General features: G+C 40.2%; 1 protein-coding gene across 6 annotated transcripts in view; it reads left to right on the top strand.

Annotated features, from left to right (window-relative positions):
• The first annotated feature begins 989 nt into the window (after window positions 1-989).
• npr3 (natriuretic peptide receptor 3) overlaps window positions 990-27,061 on the top strand; it is a 48,022-nt gene continuing 21,950 nt past the window's right edge. Inside the window, exons 1-2 of one of the 6 annotated variants that reach the window (XM_047592618.1) lie at window positions 990-2,003; window positions 23,476-23,598. In XM_047592618.1, the coding sequence (XP_047448574.1) occupies window positions 1,343-2,003; window positions 23,476-23,598 (784 nt within the window). In that variant the 5' untranslated portion in view covers window positions 990-1,342. The remainder of the gene's footprint in view (window positions 2,004-23,475; window positions 23,599-27,061) is intronic. The other 5 variants (XM_047592623.1, XM_047592619.1, XM_047592624.1 and 2 more) reach the window with 5 other exon arrangements.

Genomic DNA, 27,061 nt, shown 5'->3' with positions numbered 1-27,061 from the left:
AAAGGATCAGAATAATTCTTCAGTAACTGAACTAAATATTTCTTAAACCATCAGACAACCCAAAATAGTTACTAACCACTACAGCAACAATTAATATCTATGATTTCAGTTTAGTTTAGTTTGCACACAGACTTTCCCTAAACCCTCATTTAGATGTGCTGAGTACTAAAGTGTGTTTGTTTGTGTAGCTTGCACAGTACATATGCCATAAATAAAACAGATGTATTTCTGCCAAAGTAGTAGCTCAAAAATGCGTGTGCACTAACATATTAGTTGTTGTTAACTGTTATTACAGGATTCTTAGGTGCTGCCAAATGCACTCGAACAACTGATTTTAAACTAAGTCATTCACCCATCATACTTAATTATATGACCCCACCTTCCTAATTCTGTACAGGTCTCCCTTGTGCCTCCAGAATTTATGTATTTATTTATTTATTTGTTTTTTTAGTTGTTCCTAAATAGTTTTTGTGTATGTGTCTGTGTCAGGCTGCATCCTGCTGGAGATGGCTGCTGCCATCAAGTAGTGTCATTGTTATGGGGTGTGGGTGTCTGGTCTGGTCTGATCTAATGTTGTGACTGATTGGTGTATGTCTGATATGGTACTATAACTGCCCTTTTTGCCTGTTGATATCACATTTGAAAGCTTTATCCTGCAGACATCCTGCTCTCACCTCCAGTACCTTGTAGTAAATCTACATCACTTATTCCAGACCATACTATGTTATATTTGTGTCACGATTAGATACTACATGTGTTCTTTAGTCAGGTGTATGTTTCAATGGCAGCTGTATGTTGTTGTGGCTGAATGATGTTGTATTAAGAAAAGCTACTCGTTAGTATAACTGTTTCAAATATTTATTTGTAATCGTTGTCCGTAATGACTAAATGTATCTTTAAAATGCGTTTAAGACAGGCTGTGCTGTTCATTGTGAGCTTGGCAGCACTGTAGCTTTAAGAAGGAGTGAGCAGTGCTCCGATGACGCAGGAATGAGCCTGAAAAGATGCTTCAAAACTCCAGGCCGGAGCAAGCGTGTCTGGTGGCTGCTGACTGAGCTGGAAGAACCTCTAGGATCAACTGTTGAGGGAATATCTTCTGCAGGTTCAGGAGCATTCGAAGGGACAGTCAATGCAGAATAAAACACATGCACTTAGGCAGATTCGCTACAGAACAATTCAGTTATTTACAACTAAGACATTTACCACGGCGAAGGGCTTTCTGTTTTAAGCTGTATACGCTGCCAAGTGGAGTCAACTTGGGGAAAGAAACATTTGAAGGAAATCTCTCCAACACTGTGCGTTAGCCTGTAGCTATTTGAATTGAGGCTGGGAAAGTGGCATCATGACATATTTCACGACACTGTGTGTCTACCTTTTGATGGCCCTGAACGCAGTTATGACAAACACCATCAACGAAGACATAAAGGTTTTGGTATTTTTACCAAACAATAACTCTTACCTTTTTTCCTATGCAAGAGTCGCACCAGCGATCGATTACGCTCAAAAGACGCTGAAGGCAGATGGGGGACTGTACTCTGGGTTCCACTTCAACATACAGTTTGAAAACTCCAACTGCGTGAATGATGCTCTGTTTGCGCTACTGGACGGGTCGTGTATACAGAAGCCAGATCTGATCTTAGGTCCTGTGTGCGAGTACGAGGCGGCAGCGGTGGTGAGGGTGGCATCTCACTGGAAAATTCCAGTAATCTCAGCAGGTGCCCTGGCTGCCGCCTTCGGAAACAAGAACACCGAATTCTCCCACCTGACCCGTATCGCTCCGTCCTACGTAAAAATGGCAGAGACCTTCACTGCGATTTTCGAATACTTCACCTGGAAGAGCGCGCTGCTTGTCTACGAAGACGACAAGGAGGAGCGGAACTGTTTTTTCACTTTGGAGGCAGTATATCATCTGATGGCTGACTATTCTATCAATACACATCAGTTTTCAGAAGATGATCCATTGAACACTGATTACATTCTCCAAAGCATCGGTGACACTGAAGGTAAATGTTTCAAAAGGGTTCTCCCTCTGAAGCCTGTAAATGCATTTAGTTGTTTAGTTGTTTTTAAATTATGCTCGCTGTTCTTGGATAAGGCCCCGGAAATCACTCTTATTTCACAATCAATCAATGTCTAACCAGCAAAAGAATCTATTATTGTTGTCATCATCAGTGGTTAAACACTTAAACAGTTCAACTAGAGTTAGAGAAATGTATTTTTATCTTTTAAATTGAGCTTATTCTAAATAGTAGCCTATATTCCTTATTCATTTTCCCTTTGTCACGTCTTCCTACCACTCTGACTAAGGCCATTTAGAACAGGGATAACTTCACAGATTCACAGACTGTCCAAAAAAATTATCAGAAACGCAAGATAAAGAAAGGCAAATGGACTTGTAGAGTTTTTTTGAAGACCACATCTAGACTTATCCGTTAGTTTATTCCGTTTAGTTGAGTCCTTACAAGGGTTTAACAGTCCAACTAGAGCTAAAGAAATGTATGTTATCTTTTAAATTTGGCTTATTCTATAAATAGTATATTCCTTTTCAGATTATGTTCTGTCACTCCACATCAGCTTATTAACAACACTGTATTTTCACCGAAAATGTGAAGATTTGTCTCATCTTCCTGTCACTGTGATCAAGGCCATTAAGAACAGGGATAACTTCACAGATTCATAGAATATTTCTGAATTTTTTTTGCCCCTCATCTGAATGGCTTCTTCAGCTCTGAGGAACTGGTGGGGAGCTGAGGGACATCTGTGAGTGTAGCCTTTCCAAATAAAAACTTGTGGAAAAAGGCATAATTCAGAAAATCCAAATTGAATAGCCTATGTTGTTGTTTACACCACCAATATCAAATTATGATTTTTTCAAGTCAAGTCAACTTTATTGTCAATTCTGACATGTGCAACACAATACAGGACTGAAATTACCATCCTCAAAGGCCTACGGTGCAGCAGCTAAACAAAAAATGTAAACAAGAAATGTGCAAACATTGAGAATATAAATATAAAAAAATGAAATAAAATAAAATATATCCTGTATATACAAATTAGACAAAGGAGAACACGGCATAGCGTATGACAATATACAATATACATAAAGTGGCTTATGCAACCCTGACTTGAATAGTGCAGAAAGTATGGTTGGAATGAATGAATATATGTAGGCATAGGCATAAATGTCCAGTGAGTTCTGACCAGTATGTAGTGTCCAGTAGCAATGTGTGTTGGGGGGTGGTGTGTATGTGTGTGTGTGTGTGTGTGTGGCAGGGGCAGAGCAGGTAGAGAGTTGACTTTCCTGACAGCCTGGGGGATGAAGCTGTCCCTCAGTCTGCTGGTCCTGGCCTGCAGACTCCACAGTCTCCTCCTTGATGGCAGCAGACTCAGGAAGCTGTGTGATGCAGATACACCCTCAATGCAGAGGGCTTTGCGCGTGAGCCGGGTGTTGTAAATGGAGGGATGGCACCGATTACCCTTTCAGCTGCTCTCACTGTGCACTGAAGGGTGTTATGGCAGGATGTGGTGCAGGCTCCATACCACAGCTGGTCAGGATGCTCTCGATGGTGCCTCTTTAGAAGGTGCACATGATGGGGGCTGGGGCTCTGGTTTTCCTCAGTGTGCGGATGAAGTAGAGGCACTGTTGAGCCTTCTTGGCCAGTGATGCCGTGTTGGTATCCCAGGAGAGGTCCTCTGTGACGTGCACACCCAGGAACTTGATGCTGCTCACCCTCTCCACAGCAGCACCATTGATGGACAGAGGAGCATGCTGGGTGTGCGCTCTCCTGAAGTCCTCAACAATCTCTTTTGTCTTGTCCACATTCAGAGAGAGATTGTTGTGTGTGACGAAACGTATGCCATAATCATACTAACTAATTTAAATGATTTAACTTTTAACATAACATTAGCTGATAGGAATTAGTGGAAGTACTAAATGGTCTGTTGTTCTACACAAGAGATGAGTGTAATTGAATATAAATATGAACTCTGTATCTGCTTTGGTAGGGCCAAAGCCTGTCTTGTTCATTTTGTAATAGCTAAAAAAAACAAATGAGATTAAGTCAAGGCATTTTGGGGGTTGATTTTATAAGTTACCAATTACATCACATTATATCACAGCTATCGGTTATAAAAAATTAAAAATAAAAAAAAATACGCAGTTCAATTTCAATGCTAAAGGATGACACCAGATGGCAAGACACCTTTTTATCCCAACTGGGCAGGGCAGAGGTAGATTTTTATTTGTTGTACATGTTATTACATGTTATATGTACGTGCCCTTAATCAATTGAAGTTAAATATGATTTTTGTTTAACTATTGTATGTTATTCAATTTCTGAACTCCACACGTAGGATGCCTACAGTAAAGATTTCATGTTGCCATCTGATGCAAATGCTAATATTTTCCCACTATAATTTCTAACTTGACAGCAGTTAAAATTGTTTAATACTATAGCTGGAAATGCAGAAATGCAGAGGAGAAACTTTTTGGAGAGAGATTTTAAGACTGTTATTTAAATCCCCTATTCAGGTAGTCCTGACCTAAAGAACTGGCTCTTCTGTGATGAGCCATGCATTTGTAAAAGCTTTGCTTTGCTTCCCTAAAGGCAATTCAGGCAGCATTTAATCATGGGTTCCCCATCTTTATCCATACCACATAGAGGCTTTCTTGGCTTTCTTTTGTAGTTTTTTTCCATGTGATCCTCCTGGACATGGTCCGCTCTATCATGGAGACTTGTTTTAGGCTTTTGACAAAGTAACAATGTCTGATTGTCGTGTGGTTTCTGTGATGTGTCCCTGAAGCGTTAGTTGTCTGCTCAGCTTCTAGTCTGGTGCAGTGAAGAGGATGCTGGTTGTAGACCTGCACTGTTGTTTGGGCTGCACCCACTTTGACAAATGGGATCTGCTTTTTGGCAAGGCAGTAGGCCAGTTGTTCTTTATGGCTTAGAAGACTCTCTCAGCTACTGTCTTCAGCACATGGCCATGATGGCACCAAAAAAAACAGTCGACTAGGTCTCTCAGGCAGCTACTAAGGATATGTTTGGGTGTTAAGATGGTGTGTCAGCATTGCCCCATAGCTGGAAGTTTGCTGGGCTGGACAAGATGTCATTAAAAGGAAGTGGACTTTCAGCATGTTGTTCTACTGCACTGCTCATGCTACATAGTACTTTGAGCTATGGCAAGCGGATTTAACATTTAAAAGCAAAGTTTAACTATCCAGAATTAACATTGTATATATCAAAAATGTCTTTCTGACTAGTCGTGATTACATTTTGAATAGTTGAACTTTTCATTCAAGATATCTGTAATGTAATTGTGACTAGTCGAAACGACATATAGAGATATCTGTAATTCAGTTTTGACTAGGTAGAATGAACGTTAAAGATATCTCAAATGTCATGTATGACGTTTCTCTATTTTAGGTAAACAGTAATATGTCACTTGCCCTCGACGCTGTAATCAAAGAAGAAGTCAGTTCAAAAAGAGGTTAGGATGGTGTTGGCTGTAATTGAAAAAACCACAAGAAAATGAGGCCAGTGATGCATTCTCCGCATCCCTCCCTGCCAGCTCCTGCCTTATATATTTGACTAAAAACATCAACCTTGGCCTCTGGCTTTGGCTTTAGCTGGTCCGCCATCTTGCTCACCACAAGTGCAATGTTTATCAACAACGCGCTCCCGCCTGAAGTGGTAGGCGGGGCCTTCTGCAACGTCATTTCGCCTAGTCAAAACTGTAATTCAAGATATCTGTAATTACATTCTGACTAGGCAGAATGAAAGTTACAGATATCTCCAATTTCAGATTTATCTAATCAAACTCCAGTTCAAGGTATCTAAAACTTGATAATGGCTATCTACAATTAAATTACGACTATTCCTAATTCCAGTTACAGATATCTACAACGTCATTTTGACTAGTCATAATTCCAGTTACAGATATCTACGACGTCATTTCGCCTAGTCAAAACTTAATTTAAGGTATCTGAAAAGGAACATGTATATATCTTTAATTGAGGTGAATTAAATATATCTTTAACTGGAATTATGACTAGTGAGAATCAAATTGTAGATATCTCAAACTGGAATTACTACTGGTCATAATTCAGTTACAGATATCCGCAATTCACGTAGCAGATATCTGCAACTCAGTTATAGATATCTGTAATGACGAATCCCATACACATGAATGGCAAAAGTGATGTTATTTGTCCTAGGAGGAATGTAGTTGTGGATATCTGAAATGACAGTTGTGGAAAGGAAGAATGGAGCTGCAGATATCTGAAATGCTCTTTTTGACTAGGCAAAACTGAATTACAGGTATCTGCAACACATATCCAGTCTGGCTTTTAAATGTTAAAATGACTTGCCATACTGAGCCACCTGCTGATTCTCCCCTCCATTGTTTCTAATGATGTTAAAGGTATAGACCAGGTGTCTCTTTGATTTTAACAATGATAGGTAGGGCCAGATCCCTGTAAGAATGCCATGTTGGCATACACAGGCCTTGAACCTCCCTGGCAATCCTGAATTTTCCAGACACATATCTCTTCCCTGCACTAGTAACTTGGATCTTTTCTAGCCAACAAAGGAGATCATTCTCTGCTGGGAACATGGTGTTGGATTAGAGCAGTCTCAACAATTTAGCTAGGTATTTACCTATACATATTGGTCTAGTCTAGCCACAGAACAAACCAGATCCCTTTGCTTCTTGTACACAGCAAATGCTGTGGAGTTAAAATTCTGGTGTTGGCTAAATTTTAGCAAGAGTAATTGTATAGTTTATAGATAGATAGATAGATAGATAGATAGATAGATAGATAGATAGATAGATAGATAGATATTTTATTCCTCTGAATGAGAAATTCACATATACTGTTTGTAGAGTTTGTGTTATATATAACTCTCTGAGGACAAATAGGTGGTGTTAAAATGGAGTGTCATAATTGATAGTTGGTGAATTAACTCTGTAAGTGTCAGTTTAAAATATGTAACTCTCTTCATTACTACTATGACCTCTGAACCTGGATATGACACCTCAGGTGTTAATTTATTAGCCCCGCCCATTTATTATAGCCGCACCTGGCCAGTCAGCCTGAGAACTACCGACTGACTTTTACCGATGAGAAAGCTTTCTTTGGTGAGTAAAAGTGATTTTTGCCTATAATGTTATGTTTGATGTTAATACTGACTGTTCTCGTATGACCCTTAACAGTGCTGTAACAGAACACCAAGCTAACACTAACATTTGATTTCTGCAGACATGCTAAAGTCAATAAATGCTAATTCATGGACAATCACATGGTTAACATAGGTAGGCTATTACAGTTGTTACTGCCCAATGGCAGAAACAGTAGTTAATCTAACCGTTAGAGAGAACGACCAAGTAAACAAAGACTGTATAACTGCAGTGGTATTAAGATGTTTGAGCCGAGTTAAACCATGCTAGGTTAGCAGTGCCGTTATACACAAGAAGAAAGAGTTTCAACTATACCCTACAGGGACATTTAGATACATTGTTTGGGCGTCTTCCTTATTAAAATATTGGTAAAGTTGATAAAGACTAACAAGACAGCAATGGTGGTAAACTTAGCTGGGTATAACTTAACTGTCTCGCTGCAGGCTGCTGTGTCCTGGTACCTTTGGCACCTTTTTAAACCTTTTTTGTGTTTGTTTTTATGTGTTTCTTTAAGCAGGAACTCTACTATGACCCTGAGGCCAGTCTTGCATGGAGACTACAGACAGTTTACCACCTGCTATAGGGGCTGCAGGACTCATAACGTCTCATCTGAATTCTGAATTCTGAATTTTCCCTGAAGTTTGGGAGCAAAGCATGTAAAGCTAGGAAAGTTTGATGTAAAGTGGCATCTAATGTCTTATACAAACAGTTATATGATTTAAATGCATTTTCTATGTGTACTTCATATTTGTTACTGTGGCGCATTTTAAATAAACATTTCAAGCTTAACATGACCTTGTTATGTTATGATAATTTATTTTACATGTAATATGTAACCTGAAAAATCAGTTACACCATACAGTGTAAATATGGAGTAAACACCTGTAGTAGTTAACAATTAACACTCAGTGCATTTATATGCAGAGCTTAATCAAGCTATGCTCAAAATTCGACTTTCTCACTACAGTCCTTGTCCCAGTTTACATGCAGCGCAAGAAAATCGAATAACTGTTCTCCTCTTCCACACTAGGTGGCGATACGTGTCTTTTCAGCGGGTTAATACCACGTTAATACGGCCCGATTTCCAGCTGGCCTATTACTTGATATAATAACCAAGAGTCGTTCATGCGGCAGACCGGCATTTCAAATAACAACCAGATGGATAATACCACATTTTTTCAATCATGTACCTAATGTTCGCGCTACTTCTGATGCAGGTAAGATCCGTGCTATCTCTCAGACGGCTCCGTTTCTCTTCTTCTTCTTCTGCGATTGGCTTTCTTGGACGTTTTTTTTTCCAGCGCAGCGGTCGTGGAGCATGCGCACATGCATTATACGATTGAAAACTCTGATTCAATCGCATTATCTGGGTGTCTCAATCGGATAATGAGAACTCCGATTTTAATCGGAGTAAAGTGTTTACATGCACTTAAGTTCTCCTGTTATAGTCCGATTAAGGCAACAATTTGTTTTTTTCACGTGCATGTAAACGCACTGACTGAGTGAGTTGATACCTAACACTATACACTAGTGTTGAGAGAAACTAACACTGGTTAGTGTTGAGAAGTGTTACATTTTAAAGAATAATAACACCTTGAGAGTGTTAACATACCAACACTTCAAAAAGAGTCAAATTAACACCCTTTGGTTGGGGTTAGGGCTAGGGCTAGGGCTAAGGCTAACCTTAACCCTTTGGTGAGGATCCATATAGACACTTTAAAAATGTTGAGATTAACTCTGATGGTGTTGCTTTTGGGTATGCTGATTTTACTGTGTACTTCTTTGATAAGCTGAATAACTGAGTGTTGATGGCAGCCTTACAGACTTCAAGTTCCACCCTTCTGAACTGCGTTGTAACTGTAGTTCTTTTTCAGTAGGAAGTATGTCATCCGTTGTCACAAAAATATTATCTTTGACACTGAGCAGTGAGGATGGCCTGAGCTACTCAGTGTCTATGATTCAAGATTTAATGACATTTCTTGTCATTATGTGTTTCCTCCTTTTTAAGAATCCAGACCCCTTTGAAATCAGCTACTGCTTGGCAGTGAGTCTGTCTCAGATTGTCCATAGTAATTTCCGGAGGAGTTGGAGATGCTTTGGACAGCATATGGCACACAGTTTGATCCAGGGACAGAGCTTGCTCTAGTTTCTGTCACCATCTCCAGCTTCATACCAACATCTTTATTGACTTTGTTTTGCTTCAGCTCTTCTGTGGTTCCCAGTAAAGTGGAAATTAGGCCAAACCTTCTGGGACCATCAGTGCGAAGTGACGTTACACAGGACATTCTCCTGCCAGTCACTATCTTTTTTAGCCAAGTCTACAGATCTGGGTGGCAACCATACATTCCATGTTTTCAGAGTGTCCTGTACAGTGTTCTCTACCAGAAATAAGTATGAAAGATGCTTGTACACTATATATTATATTCTTATAACATATATATATTTCTATTCTTTAGTCCACCCATATGTGCACTGTGTGCACTGTCTGTGATGCTGAATGTCTCTGTTGCTGTTAACAATGAGAATTTCCCCATTGCAGGATGAATAAAGGCATGTCTTATCTTATCTCTTGACGTCTCATGAATATAATAATCCCCTTCAAAAGTTTTGGAACAGCAAGCAAATTCCCTTGTTTTTGTTGTTCACTGAAGACATTTTGGTTTGAGATCAAAAGATGAGTATGAAACAAGAGTTCAGAATGTCAGCTTTTATTTCCTGGTATTTACATCTATATGTGTATATATATATATTTTTTGTATGCTTGTGTGTTATGCGATGCACTACAAACATCATGCAAGCATGCAAAGTATGAAAATAATAGTATGAAGTATAGTATGAAATAGTAGTATGAAATAATAATCCTGTATGATAGTCACATGTCTGACGTTTGCACCAAAGACAACCACAGGAAAATCGTTTGAGATTCCTGTGAGTTATGGTCACAATAATTCCTTTCAAACAGATGGCGCCTGCATGGCTCCATAAACATAAATACTTATATACGTATATAATATATATGTCTATGGTCAGCTCCTGCAGGTGGTAGCAATCAATGCGGCATCTACACTTTATTATGTTTATTGGACACAGACGACTTCAAACCGGGAGGCTGAGGTGTTTAGGCTCGTACACCGACACAAGCGTTGATCCTTAGATACTGGGCATCTGACTGTGTGGCAGACAGACATGGTCAAGCGATGTACCACTTCCTCCAAATATCTGAAGGTCAATGGTTGTGACGGTGCTGAATGCAGCAAGGTCCACAGCAAAAGGTAAATTGTCCTGACTGTGCCATTTCTTTTTTTGTCTGCATTTGTCTATATAGTTAAACATCACATGGTGTTAACATTATATCATCATTACTTCAGTGCGTGCGTGTGACCATCACCATTAAGTGGAGTGACCTTGTGTGGTAGGAAGGGCAGTGCTGCACCTCGGTGAATAGAGGGGGAGAACAAGGACAGAGAATTGGAAGGATGGACAGAGGAAGAGAGGCATGTGGTGCTGCTACAGTGTTGTTTTCGTCTGCGATGACAAAATTATTACGCTGCCGCCCCTTTTAATCATGGTGATAACAAGACGATAATGAGCTAAACATGGCTCTATGATGACTTAAACGTGACAAGATGTGTGAGAGTTTTCATCAATAAGACAATGGAGACAGATGGATGTCTGTCAGACATCCAAAATGCATAACATGTCTGCCTATTGTGCATGTAATTTGTCTGGCAAAAGCTAAAAAGTATCAGCAATGCCGTTGCATCCTATCTTTGTTTGGTTACGCCCACCACCATGCAGCGCACATTCTGCACAGCACGCCTGCAGGCGGTCAGATGGTCACTAGTCACACACACAAACACGCAATTGAGTTTATTAATTCATTGTTGCTATACGATGTTACTCGACTCTCGATAATCGGCTTGGGGTCTGCTGAAGCATTTGCCATTGTGTGGAAACATGGTATGCCCAAAACTATTCCGTTATTATTGTTTCTACCCTACAGCAATGAAGTACAGCACGGCAGCATGCCCAGTGGGGTGCTGTGTAGCTCTCTGGAGAGATGGGAGAGTCCAGGGGGGGAAGGGTGTCCCAATAGAGGAGAGAAGTCAATGATGGGGCACATAGTGATAGAGTGAAAGAACAGTCTAGCCCTTATTAGACGGGACTCATCAATTTTTCTTGATGTGATCCAGCAATCACTGGCGGGTGACACCACACATGCATGTGGGTATTCCCTAAATGTGAGTGAGACCATTACCAGGGCCCAGAGTGAGTTCAGGAGACCCAGCCCCTGAGAACCACCACCCCAGTGCAGAGCACATGGGTACCCAGACCAGAGAACCAGCATAGCCAAGGGGCACACCACACCCCGGCGCACATGGCGAGTGACCACCCCCAGACCGACCAAGCGAGCACAAACTGGTGCAGGCCAGAAAGGCCACCACACCCTCCCACCCACTCAACGACACCCCCCCCCAACCCCACCCCCGACCACCGGGTGGCCAGAGGCGCCCCACCGGTCGGGGAGACCCACCCGGGAGCCCAGTAATGCCCCCGCAGACAAGCACTGGCAAAGCACCCAAGGAGGGACAGGCCACCGGAGCAGGGGGTCCATGGTGCTGGTCCCATGCCCCTGACACACCTGGGCTAGGGAGACCGTAGGAAGAGGGAACCCCCATTCACCACAGGAAGACCCCGGTCCCCCACAGAAGAGAAAGGGGAAGTGCGAAGCCACCACCCGAACCTGCCAACATCGGACCGTCAGAAGCCCCCAGGGAGGGTAACGTGGAGCGTGATCTGAGTGCAGTTTAGGAGACAGGCAAGTGAGGGCCAGGGTGTAGAGCTGCACCATTTCAAAACAAACTACCTGGCTAGCTGTGAAAAGCAAGACATGTGCATTCAATCCGTGTGCTCATCGATTAACCAATAGGCAAGAAGTTCTGAGTATTCCTGGGATATATTTTGGTATTTATTTATGTATTAACTTATTTTTTATTGTATCAGAATTGGTCCTCCATACTCATCATGGACTCTGCCATTTTTATTACATGTGTTTCCTGTTTACCACAGAACAATGTTATATATTACATGGTTTATTTGTTGATCACTATTAATTGGATGAAACCTGACACACCCGTGGTCGCTCAGTGGTTACAGAAAGTGAAGTATGTCTACATGACTGAATATATGACTGCCCAGTTACAGCTAAAGTACCTATTTGTTATGGGAAACTGCACCCAAGTTATTGACTGTCTCGCCAAAAACTTTACACCTCAAAATTTCTCAGTTGCAGGCAACACTGTAAATAAGAAGCTGTCCGCTCTTCTCCCAGACAATGTCAGCCAGTTTGTTTGTTTGAGCTGCTGAAAGAGGAGGTACAGAACCACACTGATGTGGAGAAAGAAAAAAAAATGAAAATGCAATTAATATAGCTTAAAAAGGAATCATATTTAATCATGTTTAATCAAAATGAATGCGATTAATCTGATTTCAATTTTTAATTGTTTGACAGCACAATATATATATAAATGTTGGTTGGAGATTCAGGGTCAGTGGTCTTTGCAGGTTGAGGATGTGCTACTCGAGATGATGGAAGGGGAAGGGAATTTGGAGGTGCCTTACAATGCTTCAAGGTCTGAAATAACTCTTGAACAGGGTCTGCAAGTAACTCATGTGTGGCTGGTCTCATTGATAGTACTGGTCTATACTCCTTCTGGACTAGACTGGTATCTTCGACCAACTCTGGGTTGTTCTGGGTATGATGGACAGTAAGATTAGTCATTAATCCAGTCATTGTCATGCCTTACTGCCATGATTGTCTACAACAATGTCCTCTTTTTCTTTATTGACAAGATTGCTACCAATCCTGGGATCCCAGGACTGGGATGCCTGATTTTCCACTTCTTTTCTTCCTGGAAGAAAAGTCTGTAGATTCAGTTGATTAGTAAGAGGTTGTGGCTGGTAGGGTCCTTATATTGGAAACAGTCTTTGGATGCAATGGCAGGTATCTTCACCCAACAGGTTATGGTTGTGTTCATATTTATACTTTACTCTTGTCACTTGTGATCTGTTTCCCGAGTACAGGTGTAAATGTAAGGTCTGAAGGAGATATCAGAGAAAGCTGTGCTCTTTCTGTTGAGGTAAATCATGAATGATCTTGTATTTATAGTGCTCTTCTGCTGGCTTTTCTGTATACTCAGCTTGGGGATGTTCATTTCAGTTTAACTTAACTAACTTAACTTTACGTCCATGTGTCTTGTGGTGGAAAGTAGCATATAATTAGTCAATGTATAACTTCTGGTCCGACTAACGCTGCCAAAATCCATAACTGAGTGAAAATTACACAGAACATTACCTACAATAGTTTGCCCAAGCAGTTCATTCAATTCCATTTTTGTTTCTATTTTCTATTTATAAAAACCCAAAATACTCATCTTTGCCGAGTCATTGCTGGCGTCATTGCTTGTACATGTGGGTGAATGGAGTGCATGCTATTGGCACTAATGTAATATCCTTGATAACACAGATACTTTACCATGTCAGTCATCAACAATGTTAAACAGACAGCTGGATGTGTGATGATATATTCATGTGAAAATAGAAATAGAAAATCAACACATACAAAACTGACCCATTGCTGTAAATTTGGCTCTGATTATATTACAATGTGCAGATTATTTACTGCATGAAAGATTTACATACTGATATCTATAGTATAAATGATTATTTTACTATATTATTTGTATCCTCTGTGTATAGCTGTTGTTGTGAGTAAAAAAAAAAATGTTATTTGTCTGTGCTCTGCTGATTTATACCTTAAATGACAATTAAAACAAGTACGTCTTTTTATATTAAACATTAAGCATCGTTAACAAACACAGATAACGCTGACATGTGTTATATACATATTTAGATAAGGAAATCCTTTTTTTTTTTTTTTTCAGTGTAACATGCTCCCAAACCCCAGTTTTTCAGTTTTTGGACCTGAACCTCTGGCATTGTTCATTGGTTCAGTATTTAACTCAGACATGTTGTGCAGTGGATGCAGAAATAGCAAGTAATTAGTAAAGTGACAATCTAGACTTCAATCACTGTATTTTCTTAATAACGTCTAGTTTTGGATTTACTGCTTGCAAACTGTGCTGACACTGACGTGGTTTGACAATGAATTTAGTATTTCATGTACTGTTATTTAAGGCAGCATTTTTTCTTTTTTACTTTGACAGTAATAACCAGTAGCATAATTAACATTGTATGACAGCTTGACAAACACCAGTTAATATTTTTTAAGGCTCGTCATCCTCTGAAATGAAAATCTAAAATTTAACTGAATTTAACTTAATATCTTAAAGTGAATTTTCAATCAGGTAAATGTATTTAAAATATATTATTCAACTTAAAATCTTGTTAAATTTTGTTTTGGTAAACTAGAACATTTCAATTAATGAACAAATGAGTTTTATTTTGTATTTCATATATCTATTTCACCATGTGTTACTCACTATGTGTTACTCCCCATGTGCTTCATCAGCCAGCTGCTTCTGCCCAACGCGTCAACAAAAGCAGTGCCTCAGGTGGTGCATTCATAATTGCATTATAGATAGACCACTGACTGAGATTAAGACCATGATGTAGTGAGTAGAATCAGTTTCAGTGGTCAGGAAAAAAGTGTAATTAAAATCAAGAGGTGACCTTATTTTTGCCTGTGAAGTCACCAAACCTAATTGAATTTCTGAAATTGTGCCTGAGGTTACATTTCCTAAGGCAACCAAAGTGGAAAAACGAAACATTTGATGATCTACGCTCAACAAAGCAGTACATCATTAAGCTTATAGAAGTAGGATTTTCCTAAAATAAAATCTGTGTATAGACTCCCAGTTTGTGGCACATTGACTGTATATAAAAAGGACAAATACACCATGCTGTCACATGCAGACCCAAAACAGCTAAGTGCTACACAAAGCGCAATTTGGAGGTGCTATTATCCAGCTAGTGCAATTGTCCTGCTCTTTGCTCCCAGTTTGAGGCTACCTGTCCCAACTCCTGTTACTTGATGTAAGTTAACCTGAAGCTAAACCACCTGTGAAATAATGATTAATGTGTTACTTAAATTATGCAAAACAAATTTGTTTAACATTTGAATTCAAATAACTTCTTATATAATATAACTTATTATACATTTCTTACTATAAACAATGTATTGATCATGACATAGTCATAGGTTTCTGCCTTTTAAAGAATTACACCAAACAGGAATTACACCAGCTGCTAAAATTAGCAGCTGGGAGTTGGTAGTTCTGGTGGGTAGTTGATAGAAGTCTGAAGGGGACATTGTGCAACATTATTGTCTTGGATACAAATGAAAACTGTATTCACATTTATTGTAAGATGATTCTCTCTTACATCTTATCATTTTAATGATCATTAAAAACACATTCCCCAAAGTGGTTTGGTCCACATGCTGTTTCAACCAGAGGGGCTTCTGATAGCTCAGCCTTTATTTCGACACTGACTGGGGAGTGATTGACTGACTGACTCACTAAGTGAGCCAGGTCACTGACTGACTGGCTAAGTGATTCACTCAGTGCGTTTACATGCACGTGACAAAAACGAATTATTGCCTTAATCGGACCATAACAGGAGAACTTAAGTGCATGTGAACACATTACTCGGATTGAGACGCCCAGATAATGCGATTGGAATCGGAGTTTTCAACAGATAATGCGTGTGCGCATGCTCCACCACCGCTGCGCTGGTGTGTGACCCCGGAACAAAAACGTCCAAGAAAGCCGATCGCAGAAGAAGAAGAAGAGAAACGAAGCCGTCTGAGGGATAGCACGGATCTTACCTGCATCAGAAGTAGCACGAACATTACATACATGATTAAAAAATGTACTATTATCCGTCTGGTTGTTGTTTGAAATGCCGGTCTGCCGTATGAAAGACTAATAGGTCACCCGGAAATCGGGCCGTATTAACGTGGTATTAACCTGCTGAAAAGACATGTATCGCCACCTAGTGTGGAAGAGGAGAACAGTTATTCGATTTTCTTGCGCTGCATATAAACTGGGACAAGGACTGTAGTGAGAAAGTCGAAATTTGAGCGAATGTAAACGCACTGACTGAGTGACTCGCTAAGTGAACCAGTTCACTGACTGACTCGCTAAGTGATTCACTGACTGACTCACTATGTGAACCATTTGGTTGCGGTTTGCGAGTCAGTGACACAGCGTGAATCGGTAGTTCATTCACTGAACAGATCACTTCCCTGAGTCAGGACAGTATCACAGACACAGGTGAGTCTGTCGGCAGGACGGTGAATGACTCCTCTGCCCTTACAAAATCACCTCTTGAGCAGCAAGCAGCATGTTCACTAAACGTAAACGTGAGTCCTGTTTCGACGGCCAAACATTTTAAACTAGGAAAGGTGAGGAGATTAAATAAACAACTAAATAAATAAACATCACAGCTGTAGCAGAGATTATGTAAAACATCAAATATTGCTTCAAATGTGCTGAAATTTTATTCATCTTTAGATAGTTTGTGGACGTGTAGTAATGGTGCTATATGGACAGTTTTATTTAATGTATTCCCTTGTAGACCTAACAAAAGACATTAATGCTCCATCTGGTGCAATACAGGCTGAAAAAAAAAAAAAATATTATTTTAGATTTATTTAAAATCCTATCGAAACACAGAGCCTAACAGACTTGTATCGTGGCCTAACCCCTCCCACCTGGGGGACTCACTGGTCAATAGGGATGTATAACAAGTACCGATATTGTTTGGTACCAGCCCAGAATCTTAACGGTACCAGGGTACTGAAGGTACTGTTAGGATTCTGGACAAACTATACTGTTAACAGTACTTTTTGAACGTCTAACACAGTACCTAACCGTCGCCATAACACTACTGCCAACAATAGGTGATGACGCAGCACTTAGTCACTGATCATGTCCTTGGAAACGTCTAAAACAGGCATCACCAAATGGCGGACCCCGGTCCAGGAACGGACCCAATGACGGTTCTTCCCAGACCTGTTAAAATTCTAATATTAACCCCTTAAGAGCTGAACATCCGTGTGCGTACAAAAATAAGCTTGCGGTATTTGAATTACCGTAACTCACTGATGGAATTCAAAGTGTGGTTGGGAAGTTGCACTTTCTGAAAAAAAAAAGCTGTCGACTCCAGGTCGAGGAGGGACGCACGATCACAGAGCCCCAGGAAGAGAGAGTTGTTTGGAGGACTTTGTTGGTAAAAACTAAGTTAGTAATACCCTTGAGATGTCACAAAGGTCTTCCAGACAAAAGCACAACTTCCTACTGTTCAGTCACACTTTGAATATTGTCAATAGCACAAACAACTGAGTTACGGTAATTAAAAATCAGCATGCTTTGACGGATCCTTCATGCTTTCAATTACACTGTTATTAAAAAAGGACAAAGATCCGCTACTTTGTAGTAGCTACAAACTAGTTTTGTCCCTAGACGCTGAAAAAGTGTTTGGCCATGTAGAGTGGAGATACCTTTTTTTTGCTCTTAATAAATTTGGTGGAACTGTTTGCCAAAACCTTCAGCCCATTACTCGAACATTGTAAATTAGATCTTGCCAGATGGTCCTCTCTCCCCCTCTTTTTAATTGGGTGAGTCGACTTGATAAAATTGTCACTACTCCCACAATTTCTTTACCTCTTACAACATATACCTGTCTTTATAATGAAATCTTTTTTTTTCTTTTTTTTTTTCAAATTGTGATCAGCTGATTAGTTTGTTTCTTTGGGGTAATAAACGGGCACGAATTGCTTTGAATAGCTCTCTAGCTTCCTAAATCTCTCACTGTGTAGCTTAATTTGTAATATTTATACCACTGCCACCTTTAGTTTTTAATGAAATACAACAAGAAAGTGTCAGACAGTCTGCGTTAAGTAAAATAAAAACTGGTTAGAGCCAGCCGACGGTTAAAAAAAAGAAAAAGAAAAAAATCTCGGACAGGCAGAGACGCAATGTCAGCCGCATTAATCTGCACCACGCCCGAACGAACCCACGTTTACCAGAACTCCACTGGTTGATAAGTAAGTACAAACCGGAAGTAAAAACAAACCTGAAGCTGAAGAAATTCTAAACGTTAACGGAAAAGACCACAAACCTGAGAGACAGAAAGCTGTTGTGTGTCAGAGTGAGCAGAGAGGTGCACAGCAACACATGTGTATGTGTGTGGGGGAGGGGCCCGGCGCTTATTACAGAACCCAAGCACAGTCAGATAACCAATATGGATTTTTATTCAAATCGAGCACAGATATTGACTCGTATTACTCGTATAATACTCGTACTCGGCAAAAGTGCTCGATCCGTACCGGATACTCGTTTCAGCCGAGTATCCGGCTCAACTCTATTCTCAACTACCATTGGTAGTTACACAGGTTAGCCCTAATCCAATCGAGCCCGAGGCCCTATTGTCATCCCGCGTATTTCTTCTTCTTCTTATGCTTCTTATTTTTCATTTTCCTCCCGATTTTCATCCCTTAACTAGGACGAATACAGACTTCATTTTAACTTGAAAATGTAGACACAAGCCTTGTGTATTGGTGTATTAATCCTCGTTTTGATAGGTCTTATTGTTGTTGATCAATCACTGTTCAATGACCATGATCTTTTTCGAAAAATCTCGTTTTAGAGTGTGGAATGTTGCTACTTAGAGTGAGAGAGCGTGTGTGTGAAATAGCCTGAAATTTTTGTGTTTCCACGCTTGTCCCGGCCACAATTTACACACTAGACACATGATTTTTTCCACAGTTGTAGACAAACTTGTTGTGTCTCTCACAATGTGCTCAGCAAAGCAGTGAGACATACAGAATTTAAACTGCATACCTCTGTTCACAGTAAAGTACCTGTCTGCTCTCCATTCACTCCAATGCAAAGATTTTCTGAGAAAAGGAGAAGGACCTTTGTTTTTAACTTAAAATGTTTACTGTAGGAGGACAAAAAACATATCAAAGTCTTCAGGAAGGTCTTACGACGCCCACGGTCTGCTTGTTTTTCTGATATGAGCTAGCATTTTGTCACAGTAAACCCAAATGTGAGACCAGCGAAAAGGGGGGAAATCTAGCTCTTTTCTGTGTCCCGGCTCCGCGCTCTTCTGTCGTCATTGACGCCCACTGTGAGTTGCCACAGCGACCCCTGAGCTGCAGCTCTGGGCCACAGCTGAGACCAATTCATTAATCAGTTGTCTCTGCTGTTAATGCAGCTGATCCCTGTGTCTCATACATTTATGTTACAACAATGCACACCAACACACGCACCTCCCCACCCACACAGGTAACTTTGTAATTACAGATACACACACATCCACATACAAACACACAGGTACCTTTATGTTATTACAGTTACAAATACACAAAGGAAGAGTAGTAAGATAGACAAACATGAGCGCGAAAGCGCGCATTAATCTCTCACACACAGGCTAACTGTGCAAAGCTAACTTTGTGATTACAGTTACACACACATGCGCGCGCAAGCGCGCCCTCCTCACCCACACACACACACTACACAGGTAACTTTGTGATTACAGTTACACACATACACATACAGCTTCCACATACAGCACATACATACAGCTCTCCACTTTTTACTGTACAGAGTAAAAGTCTGGCATTGATGATATTCCATTGCTTGCATGGAAAAACATTAACAAGAGGTTCGGGGTGGCTGTGGCTGTGGTCCAATCCCCCGAGTGTGCCATATGCTGAAGTGTCCTTGAGCAAGACACTGAACCCCCAGTTGCTCCCAGTGCATCTGGCACTGATGTGTGAATGTGTGCGATGTGTGCATGTGTTAGTGAATAGGTGGATGTGTCACTGACTGTAAAGGCGCTTTGAGTACCAATAGGTAGAAAATCTATAAAAAAAAAGAGGCAAGACCAAGGTGGACTAATATTTTATTACTTTATTAAGTCACATGTACCTAAAAAAGTAACTTTAAAAGTAACATCCTAACAGCCTAAATTCAAAATCTTGTATACTGTATTATGAATTTAATTTGTCAGTGTTGGACTGTATATTAAAATATGACTGTCAACTGAAAGTACAAGAAAATCATACAATAATGAATGAAAACACATGAATAGAAAAATAGAAATATACGTAAGCAGCAAGAAGAAGCATTGATGCTCAACACTTTTGTCAATAAGTTGTTATTAGAGACCATGGCCTTTGTATTTTTTTTTACATTCTATTTATTTTACTGTCTTTCGGATGTATCTGGGCTGCCCTTTGCCAACCACCTGACATTATGGATGTAGAGTATAACGAGCTAGATCTGTGTATTCTGGTGTTGGAAGGAGGGGCTGAGCTCTACAAAGAGCAGAGAGGCCTCAAAATGAAGGGTATCCTTTATTCTCACAAAGTCTGACAATACGACACCCTCCTGCAGTGTTGTTAAGAGATGTCGGTTTATTTATCCTTTAGAACATGACAGCAGTAAAAAATTAGTTTGTTGGATTTCTTGTACTTCCCTTCACTCATTTCACTGACTACTTTGTTCGCACTCAAACATCCACCTCTCACTTTTTATTTCCTCTATACCCTGTTCCGTCTCATTGTCATTGGTTCAACACAAGTAAATTTTTGGCCAAATTTACTGACACACACATATACACAAATGGCTATATCAATTTTAGGCTAGCCTAACACACATGCTGAAATTCACTGTGTTTAAACTTCACATGTAGCATATCTATCCGTGGTCACTTTTGTGGATTTCTGTGCAGGAATGCATGACTGAGATAATTTATGTTGACTTTATGACACCCACGATTGGAGAAAACTCCGGCATAGCCATTGAATAGTTGCAAGGCAATGAACTGCTTATACGTTACAACCACAAATTTCTTAGGTTCCGCCTGAAAGGACAGTGTAACTATCTACTATAAATAACCAAGGATAATAAAACAGCGCTAAACAGTACAAGCAGTTTGTCTATTAATCTTTCAGTAAGTTTGGTAATTTGTTTTTACATAGGTAATATTTGGCTCCACCCAGTGGAAACAAATTAATTTGCTTACTTCCCTAACAGACAAGTCCAACATTAATGTATGTTTGCAATATAGCATTATAATTAGCAAACAACTATTTTCTTCTCTCTTGTTTACAGCCAAAACAGCATTTGAAACTTGAAATACAGTGGGAGCACTGAGTACCTGTACCATGTGTTGTCACATTCCTGAGTTAATTTTTAACTAGCATCAGTACCCCAGCAAAAAGGAAAATCCAGAAGTTTTGAGATATTGCTGGCTGCAATCGCTGCCCCGGAAAGGCTTGCAGAGCATAGACAGGGCAAGTAGTGTGTTGAGCCCAGTGTAATTAAAGGGTGCCACAGTGCTGGCAGGACTGAGGTGAAGTTTGTCCCACTGATTCGAGGGATATTTCAGGAGGTGTGACAGAGTTATGGAAATGTTCCAGTCAAACTGAATCTTGCTTATTGACAGAGTTTTTTTATATAAAAACACGTGTGTGTGTGTGTGTGTGTGTGTGTGTGTGTGTGTGTGTGTGTGCGTGTGTGTGCGTGTGTGTCTCATCATCAACATCAGAATTTCCTTCCCATAGTATTTGTCAGAATCTGATCTTCACATGTTTGTGCAAGTGTATGATGGCACAGACAAAGTTCTGGCGACCTCAGAAAAAGAGTTGTGGGAAAAGGTTATGAAACATCCCACAAATCCAGTTTTGTTACATCTCCACATGAGATACCCGTGTAAGAAGTGAACCCGTTACATGAAAAACAAGGATTCAAATACGATACACATTTTCTTGAATAAATAAATGCACAAGTATAGTATTTCAGTTTAATTTGTTTGATTGGGCTATCTTTATCTACATTTCGAACCTGTATCAAAATCTGCTGATGTCTGTGAAGGTTCTCAGTCATAGTAATCCAAAAAGGCGTTGAAAAAAAGGCAGCTGGACTTGTAGAACTTCTTGAAGACGTTGCAGCCACCACTCATCTGAGTAGCTTCTTCAGTTCTGAGAGACTAGTAAGAAGTTTAAATAGGAAAAGGTTTAAATAGGATTTTTTTTGCGCAGTGCCAGTAAATAGTTACTATACCTTCTCATTCAGTGAAAACTATGAAGAAACATAGGCAATAGTGTTGAACAATTAACATATTTTTTATAGAGCAGCTACCTTTTGCATTACTGCAAGCTTTGCACATTCAATGACACAAATTCACAACAGAAATATGATGTTGTAAATGCAGTTATCAACAAATACGTTAGAGATTAAAAACATGCCAGGCTATTTGGCCATGAATATGTGTTCAGGTACTGAAAGAACATGTTATAGTTGCCATAGCACTAAAACTAAAACTTTGACTAATTGTATTCATGTGTAGATAGTTTACATCAATTACATAAATAAAGAAATTGAAGGAAAAAAAGCGAAAAAAGGTTTGTCACTAAACCCATACATCAAGTTTGCAGACGTGAAACCACATTAGAACAGGTTTAACCAAGAGAGGTAGGGAATATCTGTACTGATTACTTGGTGATTAAAAGTCAGTATCAGGTGATGATCCAGTAATTTCTTAATTACTGGATGAGCCTGTAGTAGACAACAAAAAGAACATCAAAAGTCTCTACAAATTTTGTGGTGTTTATTAAGTGAGTTGTTGGATATGAATTATGACCTAAATAAGCATGGCTCAGTAAGGGGCTTGTAAAGTGGTAGTACCACAAGAACAGTTATTCACCCCTAATAATACTTATCAAAGATGGTCGATTCATATGGAACTGGACACAAAAGTGCTAATAGTGTACAAATAACTCATAATTAAGTCTTTGTAATGCAGAATATTTTCCCTATTCTAAAGTTGGGTCTTTGTTCACACAAAAACTTGACACGCTGCTAGCTCTCAGAGGTGATCTCCATTTATTCTGCTGAATTTAGATGGTGGAAAGAAAAACTCCCTTTTTAACAGAAAGGAACCTTGAGCACAACTAACTAAAGCATACATATAGAATAGAGTCATGATACAAGGAAGACTATGATATAGCTGAGTCATGTTAAATAACAGAATATATAAATAATAAATAACAGATGATGAACATAACAAGAACACAAGAAGATGAGGAGGAGGGGTGGGCATAATTTATTTTTGTGTTATCAGCACTTATTGTATAATGGTGAATTGTCTTGTGATGAATATTATAAAACATCTTCCTCAATTGAACCAAGTTGTTAATAAGATTTATATTTTCATGTATGCAAACTGTTCACATTGGCAAGTGTCTCTGGGTTTTTCCTGCAGTTATTATCCTGTGTATGGGAGCAGACAAGATACGAGAGATCATGCTGGCTGCACATAGTCAAAAGCTGACCAACGGCAGTCATATGTTCTTTAATGTCGAACTCTTCAATGCTTCCTCTTATGGTAAGTTAACATCACTTTTAAACTAGTGCTTTACAAACCATAGTAACATTGCTAATACAGCTGGATTACTTTCCATATCTTCTGTCTTATTGTCTTTATCTGCACTGAAAATATTGACACTTTTCTGTTTTTCAGGTCTTTACTCTGAATGCCCTGATAGCTGTTTCTTTTGGTGCTGATATCTGCAACAGCATTTTACATGAATTTTAATGGATTTTTAAAATGAATGGTTTTCTTTAAGACACAAATTTCTTAAAAGTCAGTGATATTTAAACTATGCTCTGACATGCAGTGCATGCAAACACAGATGCCATACACATTTTACCATTCACAAAAATACTTTCATTTTTCATGTTGTGCAGGAGCATTTGATAAACTATTGACAGGTTGTGTGTGATAGGTTCAAGGTGTAGCAGGTAGGAAGCAAGCACAATTAACTGGCAGTTGGGTGGTGGAGTGGTGCTGTCTATCTATGTTTTGTTTCCTTGTTTATTTCTCTTTTTACGTACTTATCAATATCAGTTTTGTACAACCAGCCAAGTTGGGTCGAACCCTGTCACCCTATGGCACACATGTCAAACTGAAGGCCAATTGTATTGTATTATCTATCAGAATTGCCCTGCAGGTATTTTGCGTGCACAGCATTGATACTACAAATCCCAGACTGTATTGCAGTCGCTTAACTCAGAGTCGTATATTCTCTAATGTACGGCTCTGCTGAACTGGCATCAGGCAGGAACATCAATCAACTTTATTGACAAACTCATCAGTCTCCTAGTTGCCTTGACCTGGCAACTGTTCATTGTATGGGTAGAGCAGGGCAGCTTCTGAAGCGCCATTAGTCCATACGGTTAACCGATAAAAGCTCAAAACACGAGCATTAGAGCACCTAATACTAAAACGTGTTAACAGAGATTATGACAAAGATGTAGTAGGCTGTACCAGTTAGCAGGCAACAGGCTAATTGTTTAGCATACTGTTCCATGGCAGCACATAGACAACAGAAAACTAACTAAAATATAAATAACAACACCACCACAGTGAAATACCAGTAGGTTAACAAATGTACACTAACATACAAACACACTGAAAGAGTCCGTCAGCCAAATAACAGCAACATGTTTAACACAGTCTCAGCATGATAACAGCCCCATGGACTACAAGGGTTAGCTTCTACACGTCCCACTAATCTCCCTTTATTGCAGGGCTTCTTGAACACTTTTTTGGTCATTCCCCACTTTGAACAAGGGTGAATTTTCAAGCCCCACCTGACACAATGGCCCCAACAAAAATCCTGACAAGTTACACATTTTCAAATTTATTGAACAAACACAAAGTAATGTGATACTTCATAACAAATCATTGACATCAAATGGGGCGGTTCACTGAGTAGAGCACCCGCCCCATGCGTTGATTCAACAGTCCTCGCTCACAGTCGGCCCGAATCCGCACCTTTACTGCATGTCATTCCCCCCTCTCTGCCTATCTCCACTGCACCTTCAATTAAATGCTAAAATGCCCCAAAAAAATATACTCTTAAAAGAAAAGAAAAAAAATCATTAATATCAAAGAACACAAAGTTCAAAAGAAAATGAAAGTGCAGTTGTGTAGTTCAAAATCAAAAGTACAGAAAATAATGAAACACTGCTTCAGCCATGAAAAACAGCAAAGCAAATCCATTTGTTAAGGCAGGTGAGCAAGTGAATTTTTCCTGCATAAGTAGCTGCAATAAGCTTTTTTTCCACTGCGCATCTTTTCAAAACGGGGTGACACTGCCACTCTAAAATCATACATATGCTGGGACCTGAATTTGTTTTTACCAAAGCAACAGCTGAGAAGCCTATCGCACAGAAATAAGATGTGACAAAAGGTAGGAGAATGCAGACAGCTCTCTATAGGCGGAATTTCATAAGGACGTGTCTCATCAGTCAGTTGGTCGCGGCAATTCAAGTCAATGTGAAGCCTTGGATCCACTGAAAGCATCTGTGGTGCATACGCGTTTTGGTGCATCGTCGCCTTTGTCACTACACCATAACCTGCCAGACCAGGTGCCTGTTCGAGCACAGCGTCTACTGCTACGTCCGGACGAGATTACATGAGGATTCAAACATCGGTACTGGCAAAAAACATGCGGCTGTTGTGCTTTGGATCCACAGAAAGCGTCTGCGGCGTGTACTATGTCCACTATGTTTTCCAATGATGGACTTCCTGTCTGAACGATTTGATTTACTCTTTGATTTACTACTGATGCGGTTTCCAAGTGTGAAGCAGAAAATATAGAGCAGCCACATATCTGCAGCGCACCTGGTGTAAACACACACATTGTCCGTCAGTTGCCCTGATCCGGTGGAAATTCACCTCTGCCAAGGCACTCGCTACAACAAACTGCTAGAAAGACTCTAGTAAGTCACTGCACACATTGAAAGACCTGAGTGTCTGAGAGTCTTGTCCACAGCATCACTGTTATCCCTCCAATCCAGTCTGTTGTTTATGTGGACTGCCAGTCCCTGGATGGTGATGGGCTCCACTGAAGTCAGTGACCAGCTCCTTGGTCTTGTCCACATTCAGGAGTACTGAACTGGACTGGTTTACCTGGGACCACTCCACAAAGTCTGCGATCAGTGTCCTATACTCCACTTCCCATCCATTCACCACGGCAGAGTCATCAGAGAACTTCTGCAGGTGGCAAAACCCAGAGCTGTATCGGAAATCAGAGGTATAAAGAGTGGGCAGAAATGGAGAAAGGACAGTCCCCTCTGGTGCCAACGGTATCCGACAGGGAGTCCCGCAAACCGGGGCATGTCAGGCAAGTAATCAGCAGGAGACAGTAAAATCTACTCACTCATCAGAAAGGACTGAATAGGGTTAAAAGCACTAGAGAAATCGAAGACTAGTACACCAGTACTATGGTGCTCAGACCTGGACTCACTGACTTGCCTTGCTTGACTTTCTCCAACTGTGCTCTCTCCCAATTGTGGATTGGCCACCTGGGGTGGTGTAAAGACTTGATTGGTGGAGGGTGAAGAGCCAGCAGAGGGTCCAGTACTGAATCTATTAAAAAAAAGATCTGATACTATCTGTATCATTAGCATGGGGCTGGCAGAGCACATCCCAGTTGGTGGTCTCAAAGCAGTCCTGCAGAAGTCCACTAGCCTCCTGACTCCACCTCCAATCGTCCTTTTAGAGACAGGCTGCCTCTTTACTGCAGGAACATACTCAGGTGTTAAAAGAACCAGGTTGTGATCAGGTTGTGATCCCACTGACATACATCCAGTACAGGATGTATGCCATCCTTTGGATGTATGCCATCCTTTGAATTAGCATACAGTAGATCCAGGGTTCTATTTTCCTTAGTTTTACAATGAAAAAACTGACGAATAGTTGGACATAACGGTGTCTAAGGTGTTATGATTTAAATCCTTAGAAATGATAACAAGAGCCTCCGGGTGTTTGGACTGTTGCC

This window comes from Mugil cephalus, chromosome 8, assembly GCF_022458985.1.
Source record: "Mugil cephalus isolate CIBA_MC_2020 chromosome 8, CIBA_Mcephalus_1.1, whole genome shotgun sequence".
In the NCBI taxonomy this organism is placed as follows: Eukaryota; Metazoa; Chordata; class Actinopteri; order Mugiliformes; family Mugilidae; genus Mugil; species Mugil cephalus.
Note: the sequence above shows the minus strand (reverse complement) of the source record. Positions and strands in the feature narration are given on the sequence as shown.